The sequence below is a fragment of the Sinohyriopsis cumingii genome, chromosome 2 (genome assembly GCF_028554795.1).
Source record: "Sinohyriopsis cumingii isolate HCF-2022 chromosome 2, ASM2855479v2, whole genome shotgun sequence".
NCBI classification, from domain to species: domain Eukaryota; kingdom Metazoa; phylum Mollusca; class Bivalvia; order Unionida; family Unionidae; genus Sinohyriopsis; species Sinohyriopsis cumingii.
In genome coordinates, this window is record NC_142962.1 from 12,205,078 (window position 1) to 12,223,150 (window position 18,073).

General features: G+C 34.4%; 1 protein-coding gene across 2 annotated transcripts in view; it reads right to left on the bottom strand.

The window, feature by feature from the left end:
* Positions 1–851: 851 nt before the first annotated feature.
* Positions 852–18,073, bottom strand: part of LOC149804341 (uncharacterized) — a 60,009-nt gene continuing 42,787 nt past the window's right edge. For both annotated transcript variants that reach the window (XM_089939102.1, XM_089939093.1), the window contains exons 2-6: positions 15,122–15,267; positions 5,815–5,899; positions 4,639–4,785; positions 3,539–3,618; positions 852–2,711 (exon numbers count right to left, since the gene is read on the bottom strand). In XM_089939102.1, the coding sequence (XP_089795228.1) occupies positions 2,706–2,711; positions 3,539–3,618; positions 4,639–4,785; positions 5,815–5,899; positions 15,122–15,267 (464 nt within the window). In that variant the 3' untranslated portion in view covers positions 852–2,705. The remainder of the gene's footprint in view (positions 2,712–3,538; positions 3,619–4,638; positions 4,786–5,814; positions 5,900–15,121; positions 15,268–18,073) is intronic.

The window sequence follows — 18,073 nt, forward strand, 5'->3', positions numbered from 1 at the left end:
CATGAGGCATACACCCTAAATCTGAAGTACACAAACATGATGCATGCACCCTCAATCAGAAGGACACAGATTTGAGGCATACACCGTGAATCTTAAGTACACACACATGAGGCATACACCCTATATCATATGTTCACAAACATGAGGCATACACCATAAATCTTAAGTACAACGTAAATCTTAAGTACACAAACATGAAGCATACACCCCAGATCTCATGTACACAAACGTGAGGCATGCACCTTAAATCTGAAGTACACAAACATGAGGCATACACCCTGAACATAAAGTACACGAACATGAGCATACACTCTAAATCTCAAGTAAAGAAACATGAGGAATACACTCATAACCGTAAGTACACAAACATGATGCATACACCCTAAACGTCTCTTGTATGGACGGATGAATGGCGATAATCTGCCTTACCTTTGGTATAGGCGATTGTGAAACTCGCCTCTTTTATATGATATGGAGGAGGACTTTCAACGGAAAATCCAAAGCGTCACATTTGTTAAGAAATACAAGTAAATAGTGAAATCTAATCAGAAAATTTAAACTATAATGAACACCTTTTTGAAAGGTACGTATATTATCTAGACAAGAGGATTTGATATTTAATCCGGCTGAAAATTAAAAAAAAAGTAAAAAAATTTCGTGGTGTAGCTAAGACATAAATTGTATATCTAGCTTAAGAAATATCATATTTGAATGTGGTTAACACTTGATATCTACATATTGTAGCTGGTCGGGAAAATTAGTCCGGATTTAAGATTTTCCAGCTCTTGAAGCTACAAGGGGTTCCACTGACTAGCAGCAATAGGTATTTAAGAAAAAACAACAACACAATATCCAAAAAAAGATACATATTCAGGACAGATTTATTCATTATTTTTTACAACGTTTATTTTAGAACTATTCTCTTTATCAATGCACATTTAGTTTTAAACACTGAAATATACATGTAATTACTGACATATTGGGTGCTTCTCCACTATTTAAAAGGTTCTTTTAATAAATTCCAATTCCTTAAACAGATTCAGTCTGTCTGTAAACATTATCATGTCGGCAAATTTTATACTCTGAAATAAATGGGTTTCATTTTTAAGCCCAACATCTAAATCTAAATTCGCAGGTAAACGTTCGTCTGCTTATGTAATGAGAAATTTGTTGCTCGAATTCTTGGTGTATAAATTTGTAGCCTACGAAATTTTGAACATTAAAGTTTCGTCGATTAAATTTCCTTTTAAATTTTTTTCCATCTATTACGTTCAGCATTTTTCTGAAAATGTCGCTTTATAGCCTTTACTTTACGGGATCAATCTTTACAAGTCCAACATTCTGAACGCCGAATCTGACTATATACAAGTCTGGTAAACAAAGCATGGATTGTTTGGGTGTTGTAGTCGATATGATGATCGATGACTGAAACACACACATTTCCGTGCTTCGAATCACCTAAATTCACACGATAGTAGAAAATATTATCAGGAACGAAAGAACATACTCAATATGTAGATGTGATCTTTGGATGTGCAGTTAATTTAATTTTAGATAATATGTCGTTTTTGTACCAAAAATAGGCGAACGGATAACGAATGTCTGGATGTACGATGCGTCATCTCAAAATGGATACCATCTACTAAAACAGCGTGGTATTACTAAAATCAGCTGATCGGAGGATACAAAATATCGGCATAGCAATATCTAGGACGATTAGAAGCATCTTCCTAGTTCATTGTCTTCGATCTTTGTTTACTGCAGTACTAACCTATCAAAGACATTTGAATTTGAAAGCAAATTATTCGCAAATTTCCGTTTACTGCAGTGCTAACCTATGAAAGACATTTGAACTAGAAAGCAAATTATTCGCAAATCTTTGATTACTGTAATGCTAACCTATCAAAGACATTTGAACTAGAAAGCAAATTATTCGCAAATCTGTTTACTGCAATGTTAACCTATCAAAGACATTTAAACTAGAAAGCAAATTATTCGCAAATGTTTGTTTATTGCAGTGCTAACCTATTAAAGACATTTTAACTAAAAAGCAAATTATTCGCAAATCTTTGTTTACTGCAGTGCTAACCTATCAAAGGCCTTTGAACTTTAAAGCTAGTTATACACAAATCTTTGCTTACTGCAATGCTATTCTATCAAAGACAACAGAACAATAAAAGCCAGTTACTCGCAAACCTTTTTTTTTTTGGAAATGCTAAATATTCCTAAACGGATTTTTATGTACTTTTACTTGCTACATTATTACCTTCAGAGGAATATTTATCGAAATACTTTACTCTGCACTAATGTAAACACAATACTTGTTTAATACATACGTTTTAGATTATATCTTAGTAATAGATAAATTGTATTTTATTTTCAAAGAAAGCAAAGCAGTGCATATATTACGCAGAAATGTAAGCGCAGAGCGTCTTTGCATTGTTAGTTTTCCACACCAGTTACATTAATATATACTGTCGTATCTAAAACAGAAACAAAAAATACATACATTTTGCAAAAATTAATGAATAAATAACAAAACATTGGAAAATTTGCAAAAATTAATAAATAATAATCATTGGAAAATTGATGCCCATGAAACGTAGTTTTAGTATTGGCATACTATTTCAACAATACTATAGCTAACGTAAACTTGTATACTGGCTTTATGCACTACATCTTGGCTGCTGTTAAGCTGTCTGTGTTCACCTCTGAAAGGAAGCGAAAATTACAATGATCAGGAATATATGAATGTATAACAGTCAACAGAGCAAAAACGTTTTTTTGTGGTGCAAAGTTTTACGCTAGGCAAGCACTTCACGAAGAGGACAAGAACACACAGACATACAGAAAGAGAGAGAGAGAGTTAAGAGTCAAGAAACATTTACGAGTGAAAAACATTCATATTATGGTATAAAAAGAAAATTACACACTGAAATCAAATACAAAAAAAGTGGGGGATGAAGACAAAATGTATGAAAATTGCAACTATATCTCTATGCGCGATAGGTTAATAAAGAGTAAAGCGAAATAAAATATCAAAATGTAAACGCAGTTAAAAGTGTATGCGATGAAAGTGGAAAAAAATCATTAACTATTATAATCAGTATTCAGCTGAAGTGCCATTAAACCACATGCTTAAGGGTCATGTTCTGCTGACCTTTGAATTAAGCTAATAGAAAAACAGCGTTCAAAAATCTGAACGTGAATCAGATGGTTTGGTACACATTCAGGCTCTTTGTTACACTGCTCAATCTCCAAACGTGAAGATACAAGACTTCATCTGATTGGTTGGTAAAATTAGCGAGTATGGTAATAACATAGATTACCAGAACATGACCCCTAAGCGGTAATTTCGAAAAATGTCGATATTCTTTTATCATTTATATATTTCAATTAAACCGTTATTATTTTGTTTTTCACATTTATTGTATTTCCGTAAAGTAATATTAAATCATTATGACATTTATGTTTGTTTTTTTTTTTAAAAATAGATAATATACTATGCTAAAAAGAGTGCCGTGAATTTCATACTCACTGGATTTTTATCTCTTGGAAGCATCTTTTTACCATTGTACTTGATGTAAGTTTTCGCCTCTGTGTTCCCGCCTCGGTCATCTACATTTAGGATATAGGAAGACGTATCATCAGTCAGACGAAAAGAATGGAGAAGGCAAATGATATCAGACATACACAACAAAACAAAAAATCCCCAATGAAAATGGACATATTTATATCTCCAAATAGGTTACTTAAACTAATTTAACTACGTATCAGAGTATTTTTTATACAAATTACTACAATCTTCACCCGTTTGTATCTTACATATTTATTAATCGTTTACAATTTTTCTCGAGCTTTAATCATTGCCTGTGTCTTATCTTAAATAGGAACATTGACTATAGCTGCAAGGCCACCGAACACAGGCATTTTTGTATTTAATCTAAAGAATATAAAAGTAAAATGGCTGAAAAGGGTAAAAGTCAACATCAGGGGCGACGTAACAATTTTCCAGGCTTAAACTGTGGAAGCAGAATAAAATCCATTGCGTGAATAATAATAATAATAATAATAATAATAATAATAATAATAAAATAATAACAGCGAAGATCTGATTTTAATAAGATTGGTGGTCGGTTGTCCTGTGTTTCCTTGGGAATTTACACTTAGCTCCATTTCCTCCGTATGAGATAGCAAAAATAATCACGTATTAAAAGTGCCTCTAGACCATCTCCACCCCCAATGCAATTAAGTAAAAATTGAATTATATTTAAAAGAAGTAAACTTGTAGTAACAGTTTAATTTTCAAAAATCGTCTACTTACGAAAACGAATGGCCCTTATAAAGCATGCATCAAACTGCAAACGTCGTAGTCACAGAAAAACCGTCTCGTATTACCCGATGAGATCAGGGTACAGGCCATAATGATCAGGGTACAGGTCTTAATGATCAGGGTAGAGGTCTTAATGATCAGGGTACAGGCCTTAATGATCAGGGTACAGGCCTTAATGATTTTAAATAAAGAGAGAAGCCTTAACGTGGACCTTAATCTTCTGGTGCATTATGCAGTGTCAAATCTTGTTCAGTGCTGATAGCAGCTTAGTGTATGACATACTGGTGCAAATATGATATACTAACCAAGAAAAGGAGTTTGACTGATCGACTGACAGTTCTGTCTATCTCGGTCATCACGATCCACTTCTCCAGTTGATGTACTTGCATCCATACTGACCTCTTCCCCTTCTAAAATGTCACCTGGACGCAGCTCGCCATCTTCCTGAACGGCTAACATACCAAAAACGTTCACTTAAAATTAACGGGTATGAATTTGACATCAAATGATGATTTTCCACTCCTAGAATGCTACATGCACCTCACAATAAATCGCCTTGACCCAATTTCATAATTAAAAAAACAAAAAACCGAAACAAAACACACAAAAAAACAAAAAACAAAAATAAAAACACACACCTTTATATAAAATGAATGTTCATCAGCTTGACAGCGACAAATGACCACCCCAGTTAGCACACCACTGACATTTGTGTAACCATACCTTTTTCGTACCCCACAACCCCACAAAGCAACTGATGTGTTAGTCTCTCTCTCTTTCTCTCTCTCTCTCTCTCTCTCTGAGGAATCTAAGGGCACATTTATGCCAAATTATACGAGATGATGGAGAGCATATTCAGTTGTATTTGAGCATGATGGCGTATCCTTCATTTGCGACATAACTAACCTGGCAAGACACAAATGTTAGTGTACTCTGCAGAGCATATATCCCATAAATACAGAGGATTTTGGAGAGAAGTTCAACAAGTGCGCACATAAAAACAGCAAAGGGACAAGTCTTAAAGGCCAAAGTTCAAAACCATGAGATCGCTAGTATTGGTTAGTAGCATGAACTACGTATAAATTACTATTGGCCGAGTATGAAGAACTTGTTTATGAAAATGTAGCAAACAAGATGTAATAAGAAAACACCGATTGATCAGTCTCGTTGTGTACTGATTTTTTTTTTAGTCTTCTTCTATACCCAATTAATAACATGTGCTAAGAGAGACAGAAGGAAGCGTTTAGCCACAACATACTTTAATCTAAAATATGTCATGAAATGACCATTATTTCGTACGTGTGTGTGTGTCTTTTTGTGTTAATAATCCTGCATTAAAACCATTTCCGTAATTCATTATTGCATATTTTCTGTCGGATAAGAGCGGAACCGAAAGCTACATGACAAAATTCAGCCCATCCCGTCGACTTGCTGTAGGCTCTATTTTCAGTGCCGTCTGAGAAATAGTAATATAAACATACCATCTGTTTCGTGGATCTCGTCTTCCATAACGTTCGACGCTGCATCTCTGGGTTGTCCGCGAAGTGCTTTAGTAGACTTGCTGGCCTATAAAGACGTAGCGAATACAACGTTTTCATAAACATACTCGTTTATATATCAGTGAACGTAGAGTACAAATATAAATATTCAAATTTTGCAATATGTGTTTGAGTCACTCGAGATAAATCATATCATTATCTAGATCTTTATCTTTAGCTTTGATGAACAGAAAGATATTATTGCGCTGCGCGCGCATATACAACCAGCTGGACAAAAGGATTGACCATAGTCTCTTAGCTTATTCAAATAGTGTTAATATCATTTGTGGTAATGTTTCTTTATTCCTTACCTCAAGCCGTACCTAGAATTCCATTTCCGGATATGCGAGACACCCCCACCCCACCTCAATTGTTAAAAGGTTCTTAGCGTCAAATGTCAAGGTCACTTTAATTTTACATAAATGCTTAATTTCTGAGGACAAATATGGTGGAGGATTTGCGCAATAATGTGTCATCAAAACCAATCTTAAGCTCCAAATTGTAGACTATTTGCCTTAACTATTTTATGCATCTTTCTTCTTTCTATCCTAAACTAAAAAATAAATGAAATCGATCATAATGGAAAAAAGTTACATCCACTAAAATATTTGATTACTGAAACATTACTTTGATTTCCCCGTATTTAATTTGTTTATATACCAGAAACTTTGTTGTACACAAGGATAGTACCAGGAAGAAGAATAATTTATCTGAAAAATGCCAACTACAAAATTAAACCAAGAAGAAAACAGGATTGATAATAATGACAAGTGTGTTATAAACCATAATTTAGTTACAAATATTGGCAAGTGTGTTATAAACCATGATTTAATAACAAATATTGAGAAGTACATAATTTACTTCATCATTGTCCTATAACTTATTTTAACGTTCCAATAAACCGAGATATTTAACAAGATGAAAATTTGTCACAGAGACAACAACTATATTCCATACAAAACCCATAAACGTTTTTTTGGTTGCACTGATGGCTGTCAACAGATACAGCGTACAGTGTGGCATGAAAATTTGGTGTAATACAACTTAATTGGGCTGAAACGACAACTTAAAAGTATTACCCAATAGCTTTAAATCAATTCTAATTATGGATACCGAAGCGTTAAAAAATGATTTTCAATAGATGATAAGCAGCCTGTAACAATTTGCCAAATAATAAACAACGGAACAGAAGAAGAGAAAGTTGATAAACGCAACAATTTGCCAAATAATAAACAACGGAACAGAAGAAGAGAAAGTTGATAAACGCAGTAGAGAAAAGAAAAACAAAAATGGTGACAGTTTTATAATCGAAACTGCACATAATTTAAAATTGAAAGATTATTGAATAAGCAAGCAAATCATTACACTAATTTCAGCGGCTGGTCTAATTTTAACTTTTGGGGTTATGAACATTTTATCCACCTTGATACTATATTTACACCTCTGATCAAAATGCTAACAATTAACCAGCTAATACTAGAATGAAAAATAACAAACCAACTAATGCCTTAAAAAAATAACTATTGCTAAATAAACAAGCCAACTAATGCTGTAATACATAAACAAGTCAACTAATTCTAGAACAAACAAACAGCAAATAGACAGATGCTAGAGGACACACGGTACTAATTCAACTCCAATAGTAAACATATGGAAACACCATCATATTCAAAATTCAACAACTTAAACTTTCTGGGTGCTGATGATGAGACCTATAATTATCTATGCACATCTAACCTTGGTGCAAGCTTATGTGTGGAGAACACCATATGAGCCGCGGCATTTTGTTTACATACATGTGCATGAAACACATGTTATTGATTCTGCACCAAATAAATCAGGTGCTACTTTCAGTATTGAGTACTCCTGAGTCAAGTATGTAACAATGCTAAAATTGCATCAGTAGAAATTTGTCTATATTTTTTTAAAATTACATATAGGATAATCTCTCAAAAGATATTTTTACTAAAATTTTAATTTTCATTATTAACCAATTATGGACCACCAAACCCCTAAATACTCTATTATTTCTTCTCCCATTTCTAGACTGGTTCACAGTTCTTCCGTATAATTAGTACCGTGTGTCATATAACCAGATTTAAATTTTTTAGAAAAAGTGGTATTTTACTCATTGATATTGGAGCATAATTGTAAGAAAGAATTGGCCATGCTTGTGCATGGATAATAGTGCAATAACATTTTATGTGATACCAATGTCTATAGCTAAATTGCATCCGCAGTACATGTTGCTGTGCTGTGTTGTATTGTACTTATTAGTGGCGTATAAATGTTATTAAAATAATTGTTTTCTGCCTTTGTATCTTCATGTTATCTTTCTATGGCATGCATGCTACACAAAAGAAACACAAGCAGGCTGACATCAGCAAGTATGACATCACAGGGTATCAAATTACATGACGCATTGTATTTTCATCTCTCACTGGCTATAAGACAAGTTTTAAATGTTTAAAATTTCAAAATTGCACTTCTTTTCTTGCTGTTTCTCAAGAAATAAGATGCAATGCATCCGTATTCACATCAATTCAAATAAGTGTGCTACATGACAGGTCAAAATGTTAAGAGGCCATTTCCCTTTTGTGACTAAAACAAATACACACACCCATGAAGCATCAAGAGATGCTGACATTCCAAACTTATTTAAACTATCATCACATGTGATTCATCACCCCCAAATCTTAATAAAAAGGTATAAAGGCCAATGAAAGGTTCCATAAGCTTTATTATACTGAATAATTAAATAACAGAGTGCTACTTTTTATTATAAAACTATGGGGAAGGGTGAGGAAGCAAAGAATAGACAGAGCAATTTCTTCAAGCCTGGTAATGTTCCCCACAACAAGGGGGAAAATGTGCATCAACCCAAAAGACACAGCAACATGAGATCTGTTACATAAGGACAAGAAGAGACAAACCTGAAAAAGCTATCCAAAGTTCCTATAATGCTGACATTGATGTTGGAGACCTTAAGTGTATTGTACAAACTGTTAAGGCTCAAGCTATTAAGTACGCTGGAGGTGGAGAAATGTGTGAAAAACTTTGCGATGCCAAGACAAGTCCAGGTCTCTATGCAATATGCAGACACTGATAAAACTTATCGCTGCATAAACAACTTGTTAAATTTAATTAATAGAATTGAATTGCATATTAAAGTTGTCTAATACATAAATATATACCTACATTTACCCAAAACTCATAAAAAGTTAAGAAAAAGTCTCAAAATCATTACTGTGGCTACTTTCCACTATAAGCAGTGTTAAATTACTTTTTAATATAAAGCTGAATAAATTGCATAAATTATTGAACAAAAGAGAAACAAAACAAACCTTGAAATCACTCAATTACAGCCAAAGGGGATGTAATACACCTTGATTTGGCAAACCAAATAGTAAGCTCTAATTTACAGCTAAATGATTCCTTACTATTACTTGATAGTAAGTGCAGAGCAATGTTGGCTTTATAAATAGCTTTTGTTTCAAATATGAAACCATATTTCTGACATGAAGCTTGTTTTCATCTATTCACAACAACATATCTGGTGAACAAAACATATCGCTTAGTGCACACAGGAAAAAATGCTGAGATGTGGAATAATGTGTTCTGAGAGCACCAGTTCCAACACCCTGACTATAAAGGTTTTCTATCATGGGACTTGGTACATTAAGAAAAAAGAGGTCTGGTGTGGTGGGAGAGAGCAATATGTTCACCATGCAGGTATACATCAAGAATGTTTCAACTGTATGAAGAGAGGTTGGGAACGAAAAACTGCCTATGTAAATAATGCAATACAGATAGAACTTTTGCAGACTTATATTGGGAATGAAGGGTTGAAAATTATTATTTTAAGTGAAAACGTCCCTCCCTGCTCCCTCAACAAAAAGGATACAGAAAAGTTCCAATACTGTTTGCCAAAATATTTAATGTACCAATATTAGAAACATGCTGAACATATAATAGGTGTCAAGGAGTTTAATTATATGATAAGAAATAAGACATATATAATTGATATTCAATGTGACTCGACATATAATAATGCAATTTACAGGTTGAGGCAATGCAGCATGTGCAGTTTTGTTCACAGTCCTTGATTTTTACAATGTTTTCTGCTTTGATCTGCTGAGCGTGTCTCTAAAGTTAAATAATCAGTATTGATACACAAGTGATTGTGACATAAGTGGCTTACATATAAAATCTTCCCCCACCCCCTTTTGGGGAATTGTTGCATGTGTTAAATGGTATTTAACCATATAGGCCAATCTGTGGGCACCATCATATGAAATTATGCCATCAGGCCATACTATGCTCTTTTCCCCATGGCCTGAGCTATCTACTGCCACTGTCCAGTGTATAAAACCATCTGCATCTGTCTTTTGTATAGAATTTTTCTCCACAATCACTCGCAAACCATGAAAAAAACCTCCATTATGATTGTCATATGCAAAAACCACCAAAATGATACTCTGGATGCACATGGTAACCATGGAAACAACAAGCTCCTATTATGGTATAGTTCGCATATAGGATACACGATAGGATATAGGATATGTGATAGGATATACATATAGGACAGGCATTTTGTTTACATACATGTGCATGAAATACATGTTATTGATTCTGCACGAAATGAATCAGGTGCTACTTTCATTATTGAGTACTCCTGAGTCAAGCATGTAAGAATGCTAAAATTGCATCAGTAGAAATTTGTCTATATTTTTTTTAAATTACATATAGGATAAGCTTTCAAAAGATATTTTTACCAAAATTTTAATTTTCATTATTAACCAATTATGGACCACCAAACTCGTAAATACTCTATTATTTCTCCACCCATTTCTAGACTGGTTCACAGTTCTTCCGTATAATTAGTACTGTGTGTCCTATAGTGGACAAATAACAAGCCACCTAATGCTGAAATAAACAAATAACAAATCACCTAATGCTAGAATAAACAAATAACAAATCACCTAATGCTAGAATAAACAAATAACAAGCCAACTAATGCTAAAAAAGCAAAAACAATTCCCAAGTCAACCAATGCTAGGAGATGAAAGCCATCTAATGCCAAAAACAACCAACAAAATAGTCACCTAATGCTAGAATCAACAAACAGCAAAGCAACTAATGGAAGAATAAACAAAGAACAAACAGATTATGCTTTAAATAAAACGACAAGCCAGTTGTTGTTAAATATACAATAAGCCAATTAACGAATGAATACACTACAACAAGCCAACTAAGTCTAGAATAAACAGCAACCGAATAATTCTGGAATGAACCCACAGCAAACCGATTAATTCTAGAGTAGACAAATAACAAACCACCCAATGCTAGAATAAACAAATAAAAAGGCAAAATTTGCTAAAATAACCAGTCTATGAATGCTAGGAGAGAGAAAAAACAAGCCACTTAATGCTAAAAAAAAAAAAACAAGCCACCTAATGATAAAGTTAACAAACAGCAAACCAACTACTGCTGGAACAAACAAGTAATAAGCCATTTAATTCCAGAAATAAATAACAATCAACTAATGCCATAATAAACAATTATCAAGCCAATTAATGCCAGAATCAACAATTTATAAGCCAACTGATACTACGAAAAGCAAATAACAAGCCAACTAAAGTCAGAATCAACAATTAATAAGCCAACTGATACTACAAAAACCAAATAAAAAGCCAACTAAAGACAGAATCAACAGTAAACAAGCTAATTAATGCCAGAATCAACAATTAAAAAGTAACTGATACTATAAAATGCAGATAACAAGCCAACTAAAGCCAGAATCAACAATTAACAAGCCAACTAATATTTCAAAAGGCTTGCCAGAATAAACAATCAACAAGCCAACTGTTGCCAGAATCAACAATGAACAAGTCAACTAATACTACAGAAATCAAATAACAAGCCAACTAAAGCCATAATATACAATTAACAAGCCAACTAATTCCAGAATCAACAATTAACAAGCCAACTTATGCTACAGAAAAATAACAAGCCAAATAAAGCAAGAATAATTAATTAACAAGCCAACTAAAGCCAGAATAAACAATTAACAAGCCAACTAATATTATAAAAAGCAAACAACATGCTAACAAGTGCTAGAAAAACGAACAAAAAGCGAACTAATGCAAAAATAAATTTAAAAAAGTCAGCTAATGCACAAATAAACAAGCAAATATCCAACCACTGCTGGAATAAATAAATAACAGCAACACTACCGCATACAAACTGTTGAATTATATTTGCTATCGACAAAAGAACAGTAGTCATTACTACTACTGTAATAACTGCAGCAATTGCTATATTTTTCTGTCTGAAAACTTTCTCAGGTTTTTAAATAATTTTTAGCGCTTTTTAGTCTATTGACAGAGCCAGTGTTTATATTGTATTGCCACACCTACTGCTGTGATTATGGTAGTAATTATTTTATTTTACTCTGATAAATCTTTTTAGCCTTTGATATAGCCATCAATGGAAATTTCTTCAACTCTTGCATTAATTAATTTTCAATGTTGTCTCTTTCAAAACTTTCCAACCATGGTTTGATGTGTTTATTTGTAAATATTTTTCTTTATGCCCTCTTTAACTTTGCTCTACCTTCCAATGGATGATTGCATATGATCTATTTTTGATCCCACGGCTTCAAAAAGCTTTATGTATGTAGAAGATTGAGAAGAAAAAAATCAGTGAAATAACTTCTAACGTAAAAATATCCACATAGCATTTAACTTGGAAAACGTTTAGCAGGACTGATTATAAACAAATCAGTTAAAAGGTAATACAAAAACAACCTCAGTCGTATTACAAGGTAAAACAAGTGATACGCGTTGGCACAAATCAAACAGAAGATACTAACGCATAGGCGATACTATTGTTGCTTTCGGTCTGCTGTTTATGTATACAAATAGCACAGTTGGTTACATTTTCAAGCCTATTACATCTTACAAAATATCTCTATTGTATCTGTTGTATTAACATGGTCTCATTTTAGTCTGGATTCTTCATAGACCTGATGATAATATTCTACTTTCCTCCCTGGTATCAAACGAACTTGCAACAGATCACATGTGCATTATATGCCATTTTGACGTATCAGTCCCTAACCCTCCACCTTTATTTGCTAAGACAAACCTCCGTATGATAAATAGAACCAAACTAATGCAACTTGCCTACCTCCTACAGCAGAACAACTCGGTAACTGCCTGCGTTCATTGCTCGACAAACATGCCCCAGCGAACAAGTGCAGAGGCCGACAAGTGCAGAGTATCAGTTAAAAAGTGTTAGGGACCAGCTTCGCACCACTATTCATAAGCAAATATATGAAGCCGCTAAGAAGAACGTCACAAACATAGTCCGTGCAGCATAATCAGCCCACTACAGTACTAAGATCATGGAAAGTTACAGCTGCAAAGAGCTCTTCGACATTACTAACATGCTAATGTCCAGGAACAAATGCACAGAATGTTCAACTACTTCTGTCTAGTCGACCTTCTGCACCTGTTTGCAAATTTCTTCCTTGACAAAGTACAAAACATTACAGATAAGCTTGACAACACAATTTCAATTGACTCGTCGTCACCATACAGTTGGATTACAGAATTTGAGCGGCAACCATTAGCAGCATTTGAACCTGTCTCTATGGATTTTGTACGTGCACCAAAGTCATGTGAACTTGATCCAAATCCAACACCACTGCTGCTTGAGTACATAGATCCAGTACTGCCTTCACTAACTGATGTTATTAATAGCTCTCTCTCTCTCTCTCTCTCTCTCTCATCTGGGGAATTCCCATCATTTTTTCAAAACCGCCATTGGAAAGCCTCTGCTTAAGAAACCAACACTTGACCATAACGATTTAAAGAACTACCGCCCAGTTAGTTTCTAATCTCCCATTTATATCAAAAATCATAGAAAATGTTCTATCCCAACTTTTATCTCATCTGAATTCAAACAGTCTTTTTAACAATGTACAATCTGCATATCGCCCTTGCCACAGTACAGAAACTACTCTTCTAAAACTAGTTAATGACATTCTCTCTGCGTTGGATAGCGGAAAGATTACAGTCCTCACCCTCCTTGATTTGTCTGCAGCATTTGACACAATAGACCATGATATATTACTTCACCGTCTCCAGCATGTATTTGGCATTTATGATACAGCCTTACTGTGGTTCAAGTTCTACTTGGTAAACAGGACTCAAATTGTATCTGCAAATGGAATACACTCCAGCCCAGTTGATCTTTGTTGTGGTGTTCCACAGGGGTCTGATCTTGGACCTGTTCTCTTCATGATATACACTCAGCCGCTCTCAAGTGTCATAGAGCATCATCTAGTGTCTCATCAATTGTACGCTGACGACATCCAAATATACAAATCTAGCCACACAACTGAAGTTGATGCTACCATCCAAGGTGAAGAGAGGTGCATTTCAGATGTGAAATCATGGATGACATGTAACAAGCTACAGATGAATGATGATAAAACTGAGGCCATTCTGATCACAACACAAAGACTTTCTCAGTCATATCATTTACCTCAAACAATAATTATCAGTAACATCAACATTAAATTCACACAGTCAGTACGAAACCTAGATGTCACTCTGGACAGTACTCTCACATTGCACCAACATGTCATGAACATATGCAAGGCTACATATATTGAGCTGAGACGCATCAGCTCCATTCACAAATATATTTCAGTTGATGCCATTAAAACACTTATATGTTCATTAATACTTTCAAGACTGGACTATTGTAACTCAATTGTGTCTGGTTCATCTCAATATCTACTTCAGAAACATCAAAAAGTTCAAAACACAGCTGCTCGGATCATACTTAGAATACCACGATCAAAGCACACCTCCCCGCTGCTCTGTACCCTACACTGGCTATCCATTTGATCCAGAATCAAACACAAAATGTGTTCTCTGTGCAACGTTTCACTGACGGGCTCCAGTCCAACATACCTATCCGATCTCACCCATGTGTACACACCAGCAAGATAATTACGCTCCTCTTCTGACAATCGTATACTAATTACTTCCACTACGAAAACGAAGTCATATGGACAACGTTCTTTTGCATACCAGTGCTCAGCAACGTGGAATGAATTGCCCACTGAACTTAGACACAAAGACACAGTAATCCCATTCAAGAGTGCTCTTAAAACTCACTTATTTCGACTGCAAGAACAAACTTAATTCAAATTTAATTCAAACTGAATTCATACCTCCCTCTGTGAACCACCTTCTACAATCGTCATACTATTGCTGTTTTGACCACCAATGTTAATGATGTTCCCTTTTCCACCAGATATAGTCACATCCTTGTTCCTATTGACGACAGTAGAATTGGAGGGAATTTTCTTCTCACGATCTGTAAGGAAACAACAGCAGCGTATTTAAAACGACAGATACGCATATGGTAAACAACACACATTATATATATATAGTAGTTTAATTTTTCATGATTGTAAAATGTCATTGTTCTCAAACATGTTCCATAGATTAAGGATAGCGGGTTCTTATTTTAAACTGAGCAAACATGTTTATGTGGCCTTTTGTTTCGGCGTCTCCTTTGCTGATAGTCGGCAAATTTGTCTTTCATTTTGCGACAGCAGTACAGGCTAGTTAATCATTAAAACCATGAAGGTGTAAGGAATACCTATGAACTTTTCAAAACCCAGGTAGAGGTAGACTGAATAAAAAAAAAAAATTTGGACCTAAACCCAGGAGGTTTTTCGTGGCATTTTTAAAGCCTTGTTTTCACTAAATATTGATCGGTCTTCCTGGTCCAATATGCGTGAAAAAGACTGGCCGTTTCTCCTTGTGATGCGCCCTATTTACCTTAAAACTTTTAAGACTATCAAGGATTTAATTACAACATTGTAAGCTATTTTCAAAATTTCACATTGTATTCTGGGCAAATAAATTATTTGTTGAATTTTACAAAACTTATTGGTTTTCACTTAGTCTTATAGTTTAAGACAATATCTGTCTAATGCACTTGATAGAGTTTGTCTCCCTTGCTCCAGGTTTTTTGCTATCTTGCTAAAGATGTCTATATGGAACCATTCTTCGATATCATCGAGATATTCTGTACATGGTCTTCGTTTTACTGTAGTTCCATCGATCATTCAAAGACTACTAATTTATCCTCCGTTGTTCTCCATGCTGTATATATGCTCGAACAAATTAATTTTCGTTCCGTCCCTTTTTAGTTCCCTTATGATTCCTAACAAGCTCATTTGGCATCCTTTGTTGCCAGGGTATACGTAAATTTCATATGCAACACTTCATTTTATATTTTAAAAAAAAAACAGTAATCTGATTCTGTTTCACTTCCGCAATATCCATATTTCTCAGGCATAAAGAACAACACTTATTACGCATGTCCAACTCTTACAGCCGACTTCAAGCGTTCGCCAATATTTTGCAGCATTTGAATTAGTCTTTTACCGACTTTGCATGACTTAAGTATTGTCCATATGACGATGTGTTTGTTGGAATTAAAGACTTTCTGGAAATTGATGACATAATTGTATGCGTGTCAGCCATTTAGCAATGGCTGTCTCTCCAGCTCTTCTCAGAATCATATGCATACCGAACGCATTGTATCCAACAGAACATTCGTACCAGATACGTAAAATGGAAACCGCATACAGAATTTTGGTTATACAGTATAACCAGTATAACATCGTTTTAGACAGATCGTGAACTCCAAGTTCCGACAGTCGAAACATGTATTTTATCATTTACATAACGATTCCATCTCTAGCTGTGCTTTTAAGCAGGTTAGAAATTGTTACACGCTTTAACGGCGTTCTGATAAAAGAATTGTAAGCTTACATTTGACTTTATATAAACGGTTAAACAATCCCCCAACCCAATTGTTTCTAAAAAAATATTTGACAAAAATTGGGATATCTTATTTAAAATGTAGTTTCTGATTAAAACTCTTAAAATCGAAAAGTAGACCTTATTATTCATCTTAAAATAGTTGCAATGCAGTTATAAATGTGTGGAATCGAGGAATATGATTTATTAATGTATTACTCAGACAATAGTGGTAAAATGTTTTACAAAATTCATGGTATTGATCAATATAAATTTGGTATAATTTAGTCGAAGAAAATTACACAGTAGTATTCTTTTTTATCTCTGTGAATAATGCGATAATGAATGAGTGTGGTTTACTAAACATGTACAATAAACAAGCCTCTCTTAGCCATGAAATCTGTGAAATCCCCATGGTTCCGTTGATATCAAGTATAAAGTGCCTCCGTTTGCATATCAAAACAAAAAATATCCTTGTATAAATGATTGTCCCAGCTAGAAATAAATAAAGATGAACTGGTATATATATATATATATATATATATATACATATATATATATATATATATATATATATATATATATATATATATATATATATATATATATATATATATATATATATATATATATATATATATATATATATATATATATATATTAATGTTTCAGATCTCAATGTTTTCTCTCCGGTAATATGCCTTTCCGGTGAAAAATTCAATAGATAGGGATGGTGAGGTTTCGGCGACGTCAGTAGTGAAGGGGGATCCTATAGCCTCAATGGGAATTAGCATTACAGACCCCCTTGGGAACATATAGCCTCAATGGAAATTTAACATGGAGAAAAATCGTGGGAACATATAGCCTCAATGGGAATTTAACATAGAGAAAAATCGTGGGACGATATAGCCTCAAGAGGAATTGAACATGGGAATTGGGACTGTATAGCGTCAAAGGAATTTAAACAGGGTGGGACTGTATAGCGTCAAGGGAAATTGAACATGGGATTTTTTTTAAAAAAAAAAATTAAAAAAGGGGTAGGCAATGGAAAGGCTATCTCTTTTCGAGAAATATGGCTGGCCCTGAAAAGGGCCTTTGGGTTTATGTTAATATGCCCTTAACATAAAGGGCATTTGTGGCATCTTCTTTTCCTCAAGCTGCGTCTTACAACAGGGCCATACATCAGAGTCCTCTTGAGGCAACCTTGTCTCTCTATGTAGACTCTTCGTATCCACAAACTGCTGATGGTCCTGTGGACAACGGTCCACTTGGATCGGACATACATGAGCATGTCCGTCCTGAACATCATCGTTGACACAAGCGTTGAAGAGTGCACATCGGTCCAC